The 20,601-nt window shown below is 39.0% G+C and overlaps 2 protein-coding genes across 2 annotated transcripts; both read right to left on the reverse strand.

Annotated features, from left to right (window-relative positions):
• Positions 1 to 7,376: 7,376 nt before the first annotated feature.
• On the reverse strand, positions 7,377 to 8,422 carry LOC138899708 (DEK domain-containing chromatin-associated protein 2-like). Its single transcript, XM_070186394.1, has 2 exons — positions 8,089 to 8,422; positions 7,377 to 8,005 (listed from the first exon to the last, which is right to left on the reverse strand). Exons 1-2 carry the CDS (start codon positions 8,420 to 8,422, stop codon positions 7,377 to 7,379), a joined length of 963 nt encoding a protein of 320 aa, XP_070042495.1.
• A 702-nt stretch (positions 8,423 to 9,124) lies between these two features.
• Positions 9,125 to 17,275, reverse strand: LOC138899709 (uncharacterized). Its single transcript, XM_070186395.1, has 7 exons — positions 16,743 to 17,275; positions 16,260 to 16,683; positions 15,789 to 15,865; positions 10,266 to 10,683; positions 10,000 to 10,188; positions 9,554 to 9,697; positions 9,125 to 9,397 (listed from the first exon to the last, which is right to left on the reverse strand). Exons 1-7 carry the CDS (start codon positions 17,273 to 17,275, stop codon positions 9,125 to 9,127), a joined length of 2,058 nt encoding a protein of 685 aa, XP_070042496.1.
• Between the last annotated feature and the right edge of the window lie 3,326 nt (positions 17,276 to 20,601).

Below are 20,601 nucleotides of genomic sequence, written 5' to 3' on the forward strand. Positions count from 1 at the left end.
GCTGCGAGGCATTGTTTCTGTGGTCCGCAGATTTATCACTGCGCCCGCAACCTGGTCTTCTGCGGTCCGCATCTTTACTTCTGTGGCCGCAAGGCACTCCTTTTGCGGCCGAACAATTCTTTTGTGGTCCGCATTCTTGAGGGACTTGGACTTTGGAACCCTCTAAAGTTCATCTCCAGTTCTTCATTTGCGGCCGCACAATTCCTGTGCGGTCCGCAGTTTGCTAGGAAACCCTGTTGGGATTTGCTTCATTGTTTGCGGCCACAGATGGAATTCTGCGGTCCGCACTTTGCAAGCTATTGTGCCTTTTGTTGCCTTGTGTTTTGATTACTCATTTTTGAGTCGGATTTCATCTCGGGAGTCCGACTTCCAACATTCCTGTACATTTTGCATATTTCATTAGTTTCGGGAACATAATTAAACACTTTTAGACTAAAATAAAAGCTAAAAGGCGCTAATAAGTAGTCAAAATCCCCACTTATCATGCAACAATCACTCAGGCGCAGAGTCTTTGGTGCTGAAATTAGTACGGGCAGGATATTATTGGCCTCTCATGGAACAAAACGCCAAAGATTTCATATAAAAATGTGATAAGTGCCAACGCTACGCATCATTAGTACATCAACCGGCAGAACCCTTACATTTAGTTATGTCCCCGTGGCCATTCATGAAATGGGGGATGGACATCGTCGGACCGCTGCCACCGGCTCCCGGAAAAGTAAGATTTCTTTTAATTTTGACTGATTATTTTTCTAAATGGGTGGAGGCAGGTTCTTATCAAAAGATCGGAGAACGCAAAGTAGTAGATTTCTTGTGGGAAAATATAATTTGCAGGTTTGGAATACCAAAAGAGATAGCATGCTACAATGGGCAACAATTTATCGGTGCAAAAGTTACAAAGTTCCTCGAAGACCTGGAAAAAAAGAGAATCACCTCCCCGCCTTATCATCCGAGCGCAAACGGCCAAGCGGAGTGAACAAACAAAGTGATCATTCAAAACCTCAAGAAACGGTTGGAAGTAGCAAAAGGCAAATGGCCTGAATAGCTGCCCGGAGTTCTTTGGGCCTACCGAACAACGACCATATCAAGTACAAAAGAAACTCCTTTTCCCTCGTATATGGTGCTGAAGCCCTAATCCCGATTGAAGTGGGCAAACCCACTTTGAGATATTCTCAGACAACTGAAGAATCGAACGACGAAGCAATGCTAATCAACTTGGAACTGCTTGAGGGATGCAGGGACTTGGCGCATGTAAGAATGGCAGCTCAAAAGCAGAGGATGGAGCGATATTACAATCGAAGAGCTAATTTCTGTTTTTTTAAAGTAGGAGACTTTGTTATAAGGAAAGTAACACAAAACACCCGGGAGCTCAACGCAGGAAAACTAGGTCCAACGTGGGAAGGTCCCTACCAGATTTTAGCTATCACTGGGAAAGGTTCATACTAGTTGGAGAACCAGAATGGGGACAAGTTGCCCAACAACTGGAATGTGGCACACCTTAAAAGATATTATTGCTGATGAACAACACTCAAACAGAAAGTATGTGCTGCACTCTTTTTCCCTTCGTGCAGTTTTTGTCCCAATTGGTTTTTTTCTGGCAAGGATTTTAACGAGGCAGCGACATAAAGCATACTATGAAGACAATAACAATAAGACCTTTGATAGCAAGGCAAACGAACAACCTTCCACTCGGGCACGATTAGTTAATCTTTGGTTCGATAGCAAATTCCCACCGGGAATTTAAGTTTGCTACCGAGCAGAGGTTACCCGACTGTTCATAAGCACAAACCGCAAGGGGATTATTCGGTATTCTTTCGCTCGATAGCATGGATTCCTAAGGGGAAACAAGATATGTTGCCAAATGAAGGATTACCTAGCAATTCATTGGTTGAACCTTCGAATATACAAGACTTCCAGTGTTTCAATTTGCATTCTTCGTATTCAAACACTGGGGGAATGATATGAGGCTATGGCAACAATGACTACCACATCAACCGGGAATGAAAATCCAAAAACAAAATACATCATCGGGACCGGGGACTGCACAGCCAGCCCCGTAGAAACAAGTTGTATAAGATGGCCACAAGTAATGGTAGTTTCTTTTCTACATAGCTAAATGCTTATGTAATTTCTGAAAATAGAAGGAATAAAATGAAATCATTTTGCTTTTATCTTGTTTCTTGTTTGAACGATGAGCTAACTTTGTCATTTGAAAGTTAAACAAGTACTTTAAATGTTAGTGCCGTAATGAACATGGGATGTTCTCTTCAAGAGAACCGTAAACATAAGAGGGCCCTCTCTTATTAAAACCCTCACGTTAAAGGGTTGGTTCCGGAAGAATCAATTCCCGGAATCCAAAATGCCATCGGGAAAAAATACACCCGAAGCCGCATATGAAAAGGACGCAAAATGAAAACTTGCACAAATATTCATAGAAACCCTCATGTAAAAGGTAAACTTGCGCAAATATTCATAAAAACCCTCACGTAAAAGGGATAATACTCGGAACCAAAATGTTTCGAAGAAAGGCATCCGAGACTACACATAGTAAAGCGTGAATTGAACAACATGCGCAGAATGCTCGAGCAAATGCAAAAGTTAAAGGCTTGCATGGATATTCAAACGAAAGTAAGACTCAAACGGCACTTGAACAAAAAATTATGTCTTTATTTACAAGAACAGGCCAGAACGTTACAAGTACAAAATAGGAAAACAAAAAGCTAAACTGCAGCGCCTTCGGAACCAGGAGGAAGAGAAATATCCGTATTGCCGGGAAGCGTAGGTGGTTCCGTCAGTGGCTCAACACTTTCCCCAGTTTGGTCTTCGGCCTTATCACCTTCCGATCCTTCTTTAGTTTCCGAAAGCTCGGAATCGGAATCAAAAGAACCTGAAGCATCAGATTACACCGGGAGTCCATTTTTTGCAGCCAACTCAAGCTCTCGGGTCTTAGCAATTTCGGCATCGACATCAATGATACCAGCTTTGGCCTCTTCCAAGGTTTTTCTCCTCATGCTATACATGGAATAAATTTTTTCAACAATGAGGGAAGCCGCTCTGCGCTTAAGTTTGGCGGAAAGGTTTTCCCGGGCGGATCTTGCAGATTGGAGGCTGACGTCGAGCTCGCGGACAGTTGAACTAAAGAGCCTATTATGCTCGATAGTTTTGTTGTAATTCTTTTCTAGCTAGGCATGTTTCGCCTCCACGACAGAAAGCTCTTCACTTTTGGAGTTCAAGGCTGCTTCCAAGTTAATCACTCTTTTAGCATAGGCAGCCTCGCGGTCAGTTGCAACAAGAACGACATTCTGTACTTTTTCCCATTTGGCCTTGGCCTCATCGAATCGAACCCTCAACGACACAATTTCTTGGCTAAGGGTTACCACTTCTTTCTTGCTTTGCTACAAACAAGCCTCCTAAACAATGGCCTCAACATCTCTGGTTTCCAGTTCTGAGAGGCAGAGAACAATCTGGTCCCGTTCCGCCAAAAGATGATCCCATTCAGAAGTAAGTTCTTCCTTCTCACGAATCAACCTTTGAAGGCCCTCAGAAGCAAGAAAGTTGTCCAATGAAATAATAAGAGGTAAAATTTTGAATACATTCGTTCAAAGTAGAAGAAATAATAGAGGAAGGAAGGAATGTACCGCTGCGGCGTTATGCATAGCATTATTCAACAAACATTCTCCTGAGAGTTTCTGAATCTTTTTCTAGTCTTTTTTTGAAGCCAAAGGCTTCAGGTAATTAGCAAGCTCCACCGGTCGTGATAGCAGGTTGCACCCGGTAGAGACCAAAAGAGTGATGTTCCTCCTCATTTGTGGATCTTCAGAAGGAGCAACATAATTTTGCCCCAAGTTCCCATGAACTGGGGACTGTGGAAGAGGAACACCTTCTTCATGGTGAGATGCGGCCGATGCAGATGGTGTAGCAACCGCTGGTGGAAGAGTATACGAAGATGGAAATAATGTAGCAATTTCTGGTGTTGGTGAAGGTGGAGATGAAGCTGATGGAGTTGAAGAGTGAGAAGCAGCTGCATCAAATGATGTGCTGGTTGTTTGATGCTCGCCAACCACATATGGCAAGGACCGTGTACTTAGCCCCGCAACAGCGATTGCAACAATTAGGGCCCGAAAATGCGAGTTGGCATATTCTACCAAATCAAATTCTCCCCAAAGTGCCGAGACATCGTCTTCAGTTGGTGTAACTATCTCAACAGGTCGAGTATCATGTTGAGATGATGAGGATTAAAGTTACTATGATTTTTGGCCTTCCACCCGTATTTAAGGGCCAGTTCTTTCCACGAATTACTTTCGGGCGTTGTGACGTCCAAGATCTTCTGAGCCTACCGGTTCAAACCTTCCACCACCGGTAGGATCCATCGAGTTGCTAAAATATGCGAAGGGTGAAGAGATGATACGACCATAGAATAATGTCTAATAAGAGGAATACTATACAAAGAACTTACGAGTGCGATTCCAAGCAACCGGAAAGGATGAAGCTGTTGTCGGAATGGTATCATTGGTGGAAATTACAACGAACCATTCCATCCACCCACAATTATTGTCATCATCCATGCTAGACAATAAAGCATGGTGGCCACACTTGCAAAGGTTTATCATTCCCCCGCTGAAGATTTTGGGGGAATAAAGATTCATCATATGAGCTAAGGTTAGCTCCTCTCTAGTTTCTTGGCACAAACGTCAGAGGCAGACGATCTTACTCCATACTGAAGGACTTACCTGTGCCAAACACACCTGGTAGTGAAAGCAAAACTCCACAATCACGAAATCAAGTTCTACGTTCAAAGAAAATGCACCCAAAGTAAAAGGATACGTGAAAAAATATGTAAAACCTTTCTTGGGAAAGGTCACTCGCTCCGATAGATCAGGAGCAATGATTTCCAACTCATTGCAGCAGTAGTCCTCCTTCACAACAGGAATACTGGAAGGACAAATGGAAGAAAAGTACCTACTAACAGCCTATGTACGAGGGTTAGCAGTAAGAAATTTCTCTTCAAAATCCTTTGAAGTACTAAGTCTTCTTGGGATGATGAAACCTGATATTTTATATGTCAATGCCACACAAGAGTGGGATTTGTGTTGTGTCCAATTTTTGCGTGCACTGATTATAGAAGGACTTGGTTCTTCTAGGTGTTCCTTAACCTACTCTTGCTGAAATAGCAAATGCGGAAAGTAAAGAACACAAGTATTTTTATGTGAAAAACACCCGGCTCAAAAGGTGAAAAAGTCATGACCTACTACTCAGTAGGATTTTCCCCAACACTTCACTAAATCAATGAGCCAAAATAGCATTTACAAAACTCTTTGTAAACCTAAGGATTAAGTGTAATCCCGTTGTGGCAGCCGGCCTTTAACTGTTGCGACAACTTTAAGTTAACTCTAACTTAAATACTCAGAGTACCTAATACAATTGCTTCTAGATAAAGCTGAAAGGTACAATTTGAAAATCCACCTACTGCAATGAAAGTAGAATAAAAGAAAGACACTTGGAACTCGTTCTTCTATCCAGTTCATGTAGCTTCAGGTTCGCACACTTGAATCACATAAGAATTGCTTGCAAAATGCCTTGCTATTTTGCTCTCAATTCACGTTTAACTTCATCGTTTGTGCGTACCTGTAAAATGAGAACATCCTGCAATATATAGAGTTCCAATGCTACTCTTCCTTGGTGGAAGAGTTCTAGTTAACTTCAACTTTTAACTCCTCCCTTATCTTGGATAGTGTTCGCTTTGAGTAAGGAGTCCTTCTCCTTATCAGTTATGCAACCTTTTCAATCAGGAGATATCAGATATACCAAGCTAAGCTTATCGCCTTCATATGCATCCCTCATGCTCGAATCTGCCTGTGTCTGTGTACATAGGGGACGGACCTAGTTCATGCCTGAGTTCCTTTGTCAATCTTCAAAACAAACTTCATTTGGGCCAACAAATTCCCCATTTTTGATGATGACAAACTCTGTGCTTTTCATAAGCGTAGGACCTGTTTCAACTCAGCTCAACATCAACACAATGTTAGAACATTTTGCCTTTTTAAAGTCACTTATCATCAAGGACTAGGTTCATTAGGTTAGAAACATCATAGTCCAAAGTAAAAGCACAACCTAATTCCCCCTTTTGGCATCATCGAAAAGTTGCATAATCATGTAAGATAACCAGATTTTAAACTTACTCATGGCCACTAGGGCTACTTCAAATACAATCATGGATTTAATCATCATATATCATTTTAAGGATATTAGCCATCTAAGAAATATCAATAAACAGTTAGAGCAAAAGGCAGTGAATTTCATTGATTGATAAGATCCTACCACAAAGCATAAGAAGAAATAAAGACATTGGATCATGAGCAAAAGAAGCAAAAAAAATCCCGAACTGGGTCACTCATTGATCTACACTAGGCTAAGAGGCTTAAGGCAAGGAAGGATAAGGTTCTTGGTTTTTGGCTTGGAGCAGTTTCAGCAAATCCTGAAGAATGCCATCATTCTTATCCTTTTCTCTTTCCAGCTCAGCTTTGAGAGTATCTCTCTCAGTCTCCACCTCTGCCAACCTCTTCTTCAGCCTATCAATCTCAACATCCTTAGCCCCACTTTCTTGCATCAAAGCACGCACTTTGCTGTTCACTGGTACCTTTTTGGATGAACCAGGTTCTTTGGGAGTGGTTTGGACTTCATAGTCACAAGCAGTTAGAGTGTTTGCCCCAAAATGATCTTTGTTTGTACCAACTTCCCATTTATTAATGGGTACCTTGAAGTGTGCAAGTACATCCGTGAGAATAAAACCATAGGGTATGGCATGAGTCTTGGTGCCATTTAGAACCCTATCAAGAAGCTGGATGATAAATCCAGGCCAATTGATTTGCCTCCCACTGTCTAAACATTTCATAAGGACTAGGTCCATGAATGTGGCAATGTGCCTCATTTCCTGCCTTGGCAGCACACATTTGTTAACAAATTCAAATAACACTTTGTGGGGTGGCTTCATCTCACTTTTGTAAATAGTCTTGGGCTCAAGCTCCTCTTCATTATCACCAAACTTCCTAGTAATGGCAAGGGCAGTAGGGAGATTCTCTAGACTTGGCCATTTGAGCTTCTTATAATCATTGTACCCTTCATCAGGTACACCTAAGATCTCTCCCAGTTCTTTATCATCAAAAGTCACTGGTCACCCTACCATTTTTTATCTCACAGTTTGCCATGAACTCTACAATTTCAGTCCTGGCCAGCTTTCTATTCATCTGAAGGACCATGTCCTTCCAGCCTTGCAACTTTAACTTCTCCAGCTGCATTAACATTCCTTCCTCTTCCAAGTCCCTGAGGAGTCTGCCTTTCAATATGGTTCTCTTTCCAAATTTAACCATTTTGTCCTTCTAAGCATCATAATCTTCTTCTTCTTCCTCTCCACTCCATTCTTCTTCCTCCACAATTTTCACTTTTCTTGATTTCACAGCAGACCTACTTCTTTTAGCCAAACTGGATGGTTCAGCAGACTTTGACTTTGAAACAGACTTCTTTGTGGAAGTCTTGGCTTTCTTAGTTTTAGGAGTCACAACCTCCATTTCTTCTGTCTCATCTTCATCCCGAAGGACCAGGTCTATCTCATCAATTTCAACAGCCTCAACAGGCTCAACCACCTTCTTTTTTCCTTTAACAACAATATTTCTCTTACTTTCTGCTAAGGTCTTTTCTAGTTCAGCCTCACTCTGCTTCTTCTGACTCCTTGTAGCCCTTCCTCTTGTAGGAGGAATCTCTACAGGGATAGAAGAGGCAGCCTTTCTCTTTTTGTTTGCCCTAGCAGTGCCAGGAACTTTGACTCCTGAACTCCTTTTCTTTTTGGGATTGTAACTGTCAGTCACCCTTTTCAGTAGGTCTGCAAGGGTTTCCTGGTCAGATGGAACAGGTTCTTGAGCATCTTTCCTTAATCGAACCAACTCTTCATCAGCTTCTCCAGACCTACTTCCCCTGTTTCTCTCACACTCTCTTCTTCTCCAAAAGATTCCTCACTCCAAACTACCATAGCACCTGATTCATTAGTTAAACCAACATGAGTGGGTCAAGAATCAACCACTCCTTTTCCCGTACCCCTCACAACACTTCGAGCACCCTCACTCTTTTTTTCTTTTCTCTTTTCATTTTTACTACCAACCTTTCCAAACTCAGTAGTTTCAACACCTGCCACAGTTCCTACCAGAACAAACCTAGTCTCCAGATTTGTAGCAATCTCAAAAATAATTTGAGTAGTAACTTTAAGGCTATAAGTTACCTGCTCTGTTTCAGAAGAAACCATTTCTTTCCCCTCAGTAGCAGACTTGAATGATTCATCAGATTTTTGGGGTTCTTCTTCCCTACCCGCTTTCAATCTTTTATTTATTTTCTTGATCTGCTCTCTACCAGCGATAACCTTGCGAGCTATCATTTTTACCCTACTTTTCTTAGAGGTTGGCGTGGTTGAAGGGTTGATAGATGGTGTGGATATGATTTTCTTGGATGGTGATGAAGGATTCTCATAGGTGTTAGACATTTCTGTGCTTGGGAATTTTGGGAAAATGGGTTTGTGTGTGTTTTGGAAGATGAGATAAGAGAGAAATTCTTGACGGCTTGAGAATTGAGAAGTAAGGAAGCAGTTGAGGCCTAATCAATTTAAAGTGGAGGTCTTTGATTGGGTAACGACATCCTTTACAGAAGTCTAATCAAACTGAAATTCAGTTTGAAAAGGCGTTGAAGAGTGTCCCTAGTATCTAGGCACTTAATGTGGTTTGGACTCTGTTGAATGAAATCGGTCCATTTCGTAACTGATAAGATTGAGGGGTTTAGGATTGAATGGAACTCTCCTTTTGATCAAAATCCAAATATAATTATTCCAAATTATGCAGAGTGGAGAATACGTACCAAGTAATCTTGATAAACCAGGTTCTTCTCTCAGAAATCTCTAGTGTAAGTCTGAATTTTCCAAGAAAATAGAGATAATATCATTAGAGATTAATGAGTCATTTTAGCACATGGCACAAGAGTATACTGATGAAAGTATGAGACTGAGCAAAATCTAATCTAATTATGTACAAAATTTATAGATTTTCGGACCAATTTTTTTTCCGATAATGAATTTGAACTGGTCCTTTTAGATGATCTTAATCATCCCTAATTCTAACATGTTCCTTTCAAAGTGATCTCTACTTAGAGCTTTTGTGAAGATGTTGGCTATTTGCTTGTCAGTAGCACAAAACTCCACAGAAATTAAACCCTTTTCATAGTTATCCCTCAAAAAGTGATGCCTCTCATCTATGTGCTTAGTCCTTTTGTGATGAACCGGGTTCTTGGTCATACTAATTGCACTAGTGTTATCACAAAAGATGGGGATACAACTTACATCAATGCCAAAGTCCATTAATTGCTATTTGATCCACATCAATTGAGCACAACATAAAGCAGCAACAACATACTCAGCTTCAGCAGTAGATAAGGCCACAGAATTTTGCTTTTTGGTGGCCCAAGACACAAGACATGAGCCAAGAAAGTGTGCCATACCTGAGGTGCTCTTTCTATCCACAAGAAAACCTGCATAATCAGCATCAGCATATCCTACTAGATTGAAATTACTACCTTTCAGATACCATAAACACGGGTCAGTGGTGCCTTTTAGGCATCTCAAGATCCTCTTGACAGCAGTCAAGTGAGACTCCTTTGGATTTGCCTAAAATTTAGCACAAAGGCCTACACTGAAAATAATGTCAGGTCTGCTAGCAATGAGATACAATAAAGAGCCAATCATTCCCCTATACAACTTCTGATCAACAGATGAACCGGGTTCATCTATATCCAATTTTGTGATTGTTGCTATCGGAGTGTCAATTTCTTTGGAATCTTCTATTTAAAACATTTTAAGCAACTCTTTCACATACTTCTGTTGATGTATCATAGTTCCATTTGAGTTCTATTTAATTTGTAAGCCTAAAAAAAAATTAAGCTCACCCATCATACTCATTTAAAATTCACTCTCATTAGTTTAGCAAATTCTTTACTTAACTTATCAGTAGATGCTCCAAAGATTATATCATCAACGTATATCTGAACTACCAAGAGATCTTTACCTTTTTCTTTCAGGAATAAAGTATTGTCAATTTTACCTCTCTTGTATCCATTCTCAAGCAATTTTGATAATCTTTCATACCATGCTCTTGGAGCCTGCTTGCCTTGTCAAGCTTGTACACATTATCAGGACATTCCTTGCTTTCAAAGCCCGGAGGTTGTTTGACAAACACTTCTTCCTTTAGATAGCCATTGAGGAAGGCACTCTTGACATCCATCTGATGGAGAGTGAATTCCGTGTAAGCAACAAAGGCTATAAGGAGTCTAATTGCTTCCAATCTTGCAATTGGAGCAAAAGTCTCATCATAGTCTATGCCCTTCTCTTGACTATATCCTTGAACCACCAATCTTGCCTTGTTCCTTGTAACTATTCCATCTTCATCAAGTTTGTTTATGAAGATCCATTTAGTACCAATTAATGATCTGTCCTTGGGTCTTGGTACCATATGCCAAACTTGACTTCTCTCAAATTGGTTGAGTTTATCTTGCATTGCATTCACCTGGTATGCATCTTGCAAAGCCCCAACAATATTTTTAGGTTCAATAAGAGATAGAAAAGCATCAAAAGCACAAATATTGTTCAAAGAAAATCTGGTTTTGATTCCAGAGGTTGGATCAGTAATTATGTTCTCAATGTGATGGGAATTTTGTACTTATAAGGTTTCACAACCAGCTGGTTTCCCTTAGATGTTCCTTCAGTGTTTTGTTGCTGAGGAACAGGTTCATGGACAGGTTCCCTCAGGGTTTGAGGATCAGTTCTTCTTTGTTCAAGTTCCCCCTATCAGGTTGCCCTAGGTAGAAGGACATGTTCCATCACATGTTCCTTCCTTTGGTGCAACTTCAGTCTGGGCTGTGATTTTATTTGAGTTTCTAACCAGCCCAATTGCTTCATCTTCATGTTCCTGTCTCTCAGAAAGAATGTTAGTTTCATCAAAAACTACATGTACACTTTCTTCTACACACATAGTTCTTTTATTATAAATCTTGTAAGCTTTACTATGTGAAGAATATTTCAAGAATACTCCCTCATCACTTCTGGGATCAAACTTACCTAGAGAGTCTTTACCATTATTGTGCACAAAGCACTTGCATCCAAATGCCCTAAGATGGGATATGTTTGGCTTTCTCCCTTTAAGCAACTCATAGGGAGTCTTCTCTACAAGAGGTCTAGTCATGCACCTATTTATGATGTAATATGCAATGTTCACAGCTTCTGCCCAGAAACTATGAGGCAGTTTACTAGAAAGAAGCATAGTCCTAGCCATATCTTCAAGTGTCCTATTCTTTCTTTCAACTACTCCATTTTGTTGTAGAGTCCTAGGAGCAGAAAAGTTATGATCTATGCCACGTTCATCACAAAATTCAGCAAATTTAGTATTCTCAAATTCAGTACCATGATCAGACCTAATTGATGCAAGTTGATTACCTAGTTGTTTCTGAGTTTTTCTAACAAATGAAGTGAACATGTCAAATGCTTCTTCTTTAGATGTTAAAAATAATGTCCAAGTAAACCTGGAGTAATCATCAACAAGAACCATCACATATCTCTTACCACCTCTGCTTAATATTCTCATTGGTCCACAAAGATCCATATGGACCAGTTCCATCGTCCTGGTGGTGCTAACCACTTTCTTTCTTTTAAAAGAGGATCTTATCTGCTTCCCCCTTGCACAAGCCTCACATTATCTTCCTTGAACTTAATGTTAGGCAGTCCTATCACCAAGTCCTTGGAGACAAGTTTGTTGACTTGACTTAGACTGGCATGTCCAAGTCTCTTGTGCCAAAGGAGGGGATCATTATCCAACACACTTAAGCAAGTGAGTTCATTTTCTGAAAGTGTGGACAGATCTATAACATATATGTTGTTCACTCTTTTTCCCTGCAAAACTATCTTGTCAGTGGTAAGATTAATCACAAAGCATTTGGTAGATGTGAATGCTACCATGTTACCTCTATCACACAATTGTGATACACTTAATAGATTGTACTTTAGTCCATCTATCAAGTAGACGTTCTCAATAGAATGAGAATCATTCTTACCTACCTTTCCAACCCCAATGATCTCACCTTTCTTCCCATTTCCAAAGGAGACATTACCTCCTTTAGAGGTCCTCAAGTGAAAGGAACTGTGTCACGACCCAAAATCCTACCACAAGAGTCGTGATGGCACCTAGTCTATAAGACTAGGTAAGCCGATTTTCATTACATTTCGAAGCTATTTTTTTATAAACGAAACCAACAACGAAAATAATTATAACAATCTCCCAAGACTGGTAGTACTGAATCACGAACTCTAACATAATACATGAAATGATCTCAATGATTGAATACTCAATACGGTTTGATTAAACATTAACAGTACAATGAAATGAACAGACTCCAAGGGACTACGACGACCAAGCAGCTCTACCTCGAATCCTTGCGATCACACTCTAACTCTGTCCAGGTCCGATACCTCCAATACCTGGCTCTGCACAAAAATGTGCAGAAGTGTAGTGTGAGTACACCACGGTCGGTACCCAGTAAGTATCAAGACTAACCTCAGTGAAGTAGAGACGAGGTACAGTCAAGACACTCACTAGTCAATGAACCTGTGCAATATAGCAGTATACAATAGTACTGGAAAATAACTAGCAATAAGAGCATCATAATTATTACTCAGGCGAATAAGGAACACAAGTACAATCAACAAATATAAATCCTTCACATATTATTCTTTAAGATAAATATCTTTCGAATATACTTCTTTTGAATAATTATCTTTCAAATATAATTCTTTCTAATAAATATATTTTCAAGTAAAATTCACAATGTGACACCTCATTTCACAATCATAAAAATTACGGGTCTCAGCTCACTTTCATATTTTCTACGGCACCTCGTGCCCATATTTCTATCACCATTACACCGACAACTCACGTGTCAATAATAAAATTATCATATTTTTCCCCGGCATCTCATGCCCATATTATTTTCATAACTGCAGGGACAACTCACGTACCAAAATATCAATGTATAGAAGATCTGCATGATCAATTTATTTTCAATAAAGTAAGGTTAAAAATCTTTAAATCAAGTAATAAATCAACAAAAAGATAAGTTTATTTTAGAAATCGTTTGAGTGAGGAAAAATGACATTTTCATTAAAATAAAGCATCAGCTAAACTACTGATTTGGATATAGAATTTATTAAATTAAACATACTAGAAAATTTTCTTTTATTTAAAACAACTCAATCATCAGAAATAAGTACAACCCAAAAATATAAATCCTCAAAGTTTAGTACGAAAAAGTCAAGGTCAACACAATACTTCAAGAAATACAAAACACTTAATATTAAGTCAAATAATACATTACGGAAAACACAAGAATTTATAAATTACGGAAAAATAAAATAACCAAAGGCAAGTGCATCTATAGAAAAATATCAACAAAAGGGCACTCTCGAAGTACCACCTCGTAGTCCCAAAAGTAAGTATGCAAGATATGGGGAATCTTCTGAGGTACTGCCTCGTAGTCCCAAAAGTAAATATGCAAGATAGGGGGATCTTCCGGAATACCGTTTCATAGTCCCAAAGTAAATATGCAGGGTAGGGGGATCTCCCGGAATACCGTTCTGTAGTCCCAAAGTAAATATGCAAGGCTGGGGGATCTCCCGGAATACCGTTCCGTAGTTCCAAAGTAAATATGCAGGGCAGGGGGATCTCCCGGAATACTGTTCCGTAGTCCCAAAGTAAATATGATTTCAACAACTGCACATCAAGTGCTCACATATCACAAATGGCTCATCAAGTGCTCAAATATTACAACATGTCACAAATTGCACATCGAGTGCTTAAATATTTCAACTTGCCACAGAAATCAACAATACATCATTTTCCACAATAAGGAGCCCATGGCTCTACCATAATGTGCACAAAATCTTAATAAAATATATTTCACATAAATTCAAGGTGGCAATCACACCAAATCATCATATAAAAACAATTTCAACAAACAAGAATCTAGGCATAACAAATAGAGGATTTTATAAGTGCCAATAATTTCCAATTTAATACATAAGGGCATCTAAGGATTTTTCATCAATGAAATTCGCACATATAAACCAAGTACGTACTCGTCACCTCGCGTACATGGTTTTCAATTATACAATTTGCACATAAGACTCAATGCCTAAGGGAAAATTTCACCACTCGAGGTTAAGCAAGACACTTACCTTTTTGAAGTTAGGCCGATATTCCAAAATCGCCTTCTTGCTTGAATTGATCTTCGGACGGCTCCAATCTTTCTTGAGCCTTCCTTACATTACTACGAGGTTCCGAAAATTCTAGCAACTTCAATCTATTTAGAAGCATAACAAAATTGAACCATAATTAGGAAGATATTTTATGGTTTCAGCTCATTTGAGCATTTTATCAAACACTAGGTGTGCAAATTTGGTTACAAGGTTCTTCTACAAGATTTCCTTCATTCCACAACCCAATCTTTACTTATTTGATCTCAACAATCTTCCTACAAACCTTATTAGTACAAGCATATATACATAATACTCTTACACCCAATAATCATACTCCCAATCACCAATCTTTTACCCCAAACTCGAAATTGAAGCCTAGGGGTTGAATCTTACCTCTTAGATGAAGATCTTGTGGTTAGCTTTCCTTGATTCTTAAAGATTGGATGATTAGAATGTTAGGTCCCCTCTTTCTCTCTCTAAAATGCTCTTACCTCTCTCTAAAACCCTCATAAAAATACCCCAAAATAAGCCCCAAAGCCTATTTATCAAAAATGGGGTCGGGTTATGAAAATAGAAAAATTAATCCTCCGAAAGCAGGTCTGCGGTCGCATAATGAACCGCAGAAAGGGTATGCGGGCCGCACAATCTTCGCAAAATTGGTGGCCAGAACTAGGCTGTTCTGGTCCATTCTGCGACCAATTTTGCGGTCGCAGAAGCAGTTTCACGATCGCATAACAATTTTGTGATCGCAGAATCGCATTTTTCTAGCCTTTGGTAATTTGGTCATAACTTCTTGTATGAGTGTCCAAATGACGAACGGTTTGAAGAGTTGGAAACTAAACACATAAACCTTTCTTTTGATAGGGAACACACCATATAAATCTTTATATCAAGAGAGGTATGCTCATTTGAAGTTAGATCTTACGCGAACTCACTCGAAACTTTAGTCTATTATGAAATTTCCAACCTCAACATTCGATGCCGAAACCTATCGAATCAAGTCCGATTGACCTCAAATTTTGCACACAAGTCATAAATGACATAAAGGACCTATTTAAATTTCCAGAATCAGATTCCTACCTCATTATCAAAAATTCAACCTTCAATCGAAATTTCCGAAAATCGTCTATTTTCCAACTTTCGCCAAAATGTGTCGAATTGTCCTACAGACTTCCAAATCTAAATACGAATACGCGCCTAAGTCCAAGATCACCATACGAAGCTATTGACATCATCAAAATTCTATTTGGAGGTCGTTTTCTTAAAAGTCAACTCTTTGGTCAACTCTTTCCATTTAAGCTTCAAAATGAGAATTTCTCTTTCAATTAAATTTTAAATCTTCCAAAAATCAAACTCGACCATACTCGCGGGTAATAATATATATTATGAAGTTTTCCGGGACCTTAAGTCGTTGAACGAGGCGTTAATTCTTAAAATGACAAGTCGGGTCGTTACAAACACGTTCTTGTTTCCTGTCATGTGCTTTGAGCAGCCACTATCTATGTACCATATTTGACTGCTCTCCTTCACTTGGACCTGCAAAAAGAAATCATAGGTTAGTCTTAGGAACCCAAACTAGTTTGGGTCCCTTTCTATAGGCAAAAGGATGAATTAAATTCTTTTTAGCCCAACTTGGTAGCCTATTTTTTCCTTGAACAAATTTTTTGTTCTTCTGACTTGCCTTTTCTTTTGCAGTGCATTTACTTTTATAGTGATCTGTTTTACCACAGTGTGCAAATCTTGTTCTCAGGAAGTGTGAGGTACTTGCTTTTGGGATCCCATTTAGGTGTCAGTTCCCAAAGCCAAGTCCTCTTCTGTTGCTACTATGATGTTCCTGTAGCCATGAAAGTGCATCGGAGGACCTCTTCCATTTACAAGTTCTGTCTAGCTCATGCTTGACCTTGCTTAAATACTCATTTAGGATTCTTACTTGCTCATCATACAACTCATCTTTCATTTTTCCTATATTTTCTTCTAAAGTGAGTTGTGTGTGATCAGCTGTCTTTTTACCTGTTCCTAATTTTAGTTTTAGATTTTCAGATCTAAGCTCTAGGACAGTTGAGTCAAGTGCATGAATCTTGTTCTTCAAAACAGTATTTTCACTTACAGTTTCACTAACTCTAAGTTGCAGGTTTTTGCACTTAGCCTTCAAAATCACACATTCTTTAGACAACTGTTCCTTTTCAATGTTTACATCCTTAGATTCATCAATTAGTTCTAGAAGTAACTCAGATAACCTTTCTTTAGACATCAATTTAATCTTGTCTTTGAGATGAATTACACTTACCTCAGTTTCCTCATCAAATTCTTCAATGGCCATAAGTGCTTGTTCATCTCCATCATCATCATCTGAGCTTTCTCCCCAAGCAGCGACCATAGCCTTGGTTGATCCTTTGCTTTTCTTGGGTTGAACCTGTCCTTCTTCCTGTTCCTTCGTTCAGCTCTTTCCTTCTTCCATTCAATTTCCCATTGGGGACAGTTTTTGATATGGTGATCAATCTTTCCACACTTGTAGCATCCATCATTGGTTTGCTTCTCATGAACTTTTGATTTACTATATCTTTTACTTCTTGAAGGACCTTTTCCTCTCCTCAAGTACTTCTTGAAATCCTTGGTGATCATAGCCATTTCATCATCTTCTAGATCAGAACCTTCAGTGATTCTGAGTGTCAGGCTCCTTTCCTTCTTAGGTTCATCCATTTTCATTGTTTGTCTCGTATGTTCATAACCAGTGAGATTTCCAATTAATTCATCCAGTGGGAGGGTGGCAATGCTCTTTGATTCCTGAATGGCAGTGATTTCGCTCTCCCAAGTAACATGCAGAACCCTTGTCAATATTTTCTCGACTCTATCTTCTTCAGAAATAATCCTTCCAAGAGACTTTAGTTCATTTATCAATGAAGTGAACCTTGTGTACATCTCTTGAATGGTTTCTCCTTCCTTCATAGTAAAATTCTCATATTGAAAATGCAATAGAGTTCCTCTGGACCTTTTCACCTGAGGTGTTCCTTTGTGAGCCACTTGCAGAGTATCCCAAATTTCCTTGGAAGTGGTACAGCTTTAGATTCTGCTATACTCATCTGGACCAAGTCTACAAACAAGCCATTTCTTGGCTTTAGCGTTCTTCTCCCATTTCTTCAAGTCCTCAACAGTGCAATCAGCTCTTGTCTTTGGCACATCTTATCCTTCAGCATTTTTGTTCAGAGTAGCCAGTGGACCATCGGTGACAATATCCCATAGCTCATAGTCCTCTCCTATGATGTGATCTCTCATCCTGTTTTTTCACCAAGAGTAATATTGGTCGTTGAAAAGTGGTAGCCTAGCAATGGATAGCCCTTCCCAGTTTCCAGGTGGTGCACTCATCTTGATCTTCTCCTAAGGTGTTAGCCTCTTCAAGGATAACCCGCTTTGATACCAATTGATATTTTATATGTCAATACCACACAAGAGGGGGGTGATTTGTGTGGTGTCTAATTTTCGCGTGCACTAATTATAGAAGGACCCGGTTCTTCTAAGTGTTCTTTAACCTACTGTTGCTGAAATAGAAAATGCGAAAAATAAAGAACACAAGTATTTTTACGTGGAAAACACCCGGATCAAAATGTAAAAAAAAAAACACGACCTACTACTCAGTAGGATTTTTTCCCACACTTCACTAAATTAATGAGCCAAAACAGCATTTACAAAACTCTTTGTAAGCCTAAGGATTAACTCTAATCCCGTTGTGGCAGCCAACCTCTAACTGTTGCGACAACTTCAAGTTAACTCTAACTTGAATACTCAGAGTACCTAATACAATTGCTTCTAGATAAAACTGAAAGTTACAATTCGAAATCCATCTACTACAATGAAACTAGAATAAAAAAAAAGACACTTGGAACTAGTTCTTCTATCCGGTTCATGTAGCTTCAGGTCCGCACACTTGAATCACACAAGAATTGCTTGCAAAATGCCTTGCTAGTTTGCTCTCAATTCACATTTAACTTCAGCGTTTGTGCGTACCTGTAGAATGAGAACATCCTGCAATATATAGAGTTAGTAGAATAAGAAATAACTAGAGTTCTAATACTACTCTTCCTTGGTGGAAGAGTTCTAGTTAACTTCAACTTCTAGCTCCCCCCTTATCTTGGATAGTGTTCTCTTTGAGTAAGGAGTCCTTCTCCCTATCAGTTATGCAACCTTTTCGATCAGGAGATATCAGATATACCAAGTTAAGCTTATCGCCTTCACGTGCATCCCTCATGCTTGAATCTGCCTGTGTCTGTATACACATGGGATGGACATGGTTCATGCCTGAGTTCCTTTGTCAATCTTCAAAACAAATTTCACTTGGGTCAACAGAACCCATTGTTGGAGAAACGAAATCCTCGATTTTGTTCTTATTCTTTGAAGAACCAACACGTTTAGAGGAAGAAGCCATTAAAAAAGGAGATGGAAAAGGTTTTGTGTTTGAAGAAAATTAGAAAAGGGATTGAAAACAAAGATGCAAGTGAGAAGCTCAAGTAATTGTGAAACGCAAAGGAAAAAGAAGTTGCGTATAAGTAAAATTTTGGCGGCTAATTTCATGTCAATGATTACCTCGATAATCGGCAAAAGTTGTGCTGAATCGTGGGATGACGCGTGTTCGGGGGATTAAATGCGGAGAGACGTGTGTCTAATTAACTGTCAGAGACCTTCAGAGGAAATTATAGTAATTCCCGCCAAAAAAGGTGTTTCTACCAACTTTTCGGTAACACAAAGTTATGTCACCGAAAAGCAGAGAGACTATTTGTATAGGGTAAAATATGATATGACACGTGACTGACTAAAAGGAGGACACGTGGAATCCGAGATAGGATGGTTGAGGACCGAGCGCAACCACTCTGCTTGTCACTGGAAAGGATAACGTTCATGAAGGTGTATTGAATGCTCTGCGCCCGGTGGCATTTACTAAGGAATATTCTGCAGCATTAAGAGCGACGGTCCGTTACAGAGAATTTGGCATTTATATTCACCGTTATATCTTCATCAATGACCCTCATAATTCGCATTAAAGGAGGGCACGATCCTTTCACTAGGCATAGCTATAAATAGTGAGCTCAGTTATCATTGTAAAGGACATGAATTTTCGGGCAAAAACATATATAGTATTCTATACATAACTTTATACAATTTTATTTTCTTGCTTTTTGATCTCATCATTGCTGTGTTCGGAAACCGTGTTCACCTAGTCACCGTCTTTGCTATTTTATCTACATTTTAAGGCTAAGTATTGTGTATTTCTTCGATTATTATATTATTTCAGGATCAAATTAGTTCACTTATCTAGAAACCGCGTATAAATTCAACTGTACCGTTTTACAGGTAAACATAAATAAAATTTATTTAAGTATAAAGAGAACTTAATATAGGTAAAGCTAAACAAAGAGGATCTAAATTATCGTGCTTGATAAACATAATCGACAACGTATATATGAACCTCTTTCTAAGAATGCAAGATCCCAAGTCTTAAGATAAGGAAAAGAAAAAGAAAAAGATACCAGGTCTCGTCTTATATTTCAACATTCATATGCTTACGTTCGCCGGCTAAAGAAAATGACACTTCGCTAATCGAAATATCTTCATGTGATAAGAAGTACAGAAATTCAAAATAAGTTCACAAAAAATATTTTTATATAAAGGGTGTGTTTGGTATGATGGAAAAAAAAATTCTGAAAATATTTTTCCATTTTTCACTGTTTGGTTGCATAAAATAATTTGAAAAATATTTTCCTAGATATCACATTTTTCTAAAATGGGAGGAAAATGACTTCCCTAGAAAAAATTAGGAAATTATTTTCTAAAAACTCCATCTACCATCACATCTAATCGCAAACCCCTCCCCCTTCTCTCCCCTGCCCCACCTCTCTCACCCCCTCTCTCCAAAAAAGACTTTTTTTAGATTTTTTTTTCTTTTCCGTTACTACCCACCCTGCTAACTCCCCATCGATGCCTCCCTCTCTCCCCCCCCCCAACAAAAAATATTTTTTTTTTATATTTTCAGTTGTCGTTTTTTCATTTTTCAGTTTACATGTTCGAAATTTTATGAGTTCCAAAGTTATAGTTCAGAGGTTTATGTGTTTCGAAGTTTGCGGGTTTAAAAATTATAGAGTTTACGAGTTCGAAAGTTTAGCGGTTCGGAAGTTTATGGAATTTATGGGTTCGGAAGGTTGTTGGTTCGAAAATTTATGGCTTCATGTTTATTGTATCTAAATTATTTATGAATACTCTTGAGAAGTTATTTTCCTTAATTT

Source organism: Nicotiana tomentosiformis, chromosome 10, assembly GCF_000390325.3.
Source record: "Nicotiana tomentosiformis chromosome 10, ASM39032v3, whole genome shotgun sequence".
Lineage (NCBI taxonomy): Eukaryota > Viridiplantae > Streptophyta > Magnoliopsida > Solanales > Solanaceae > Nicotiana > Nicotiana tomentosiformis.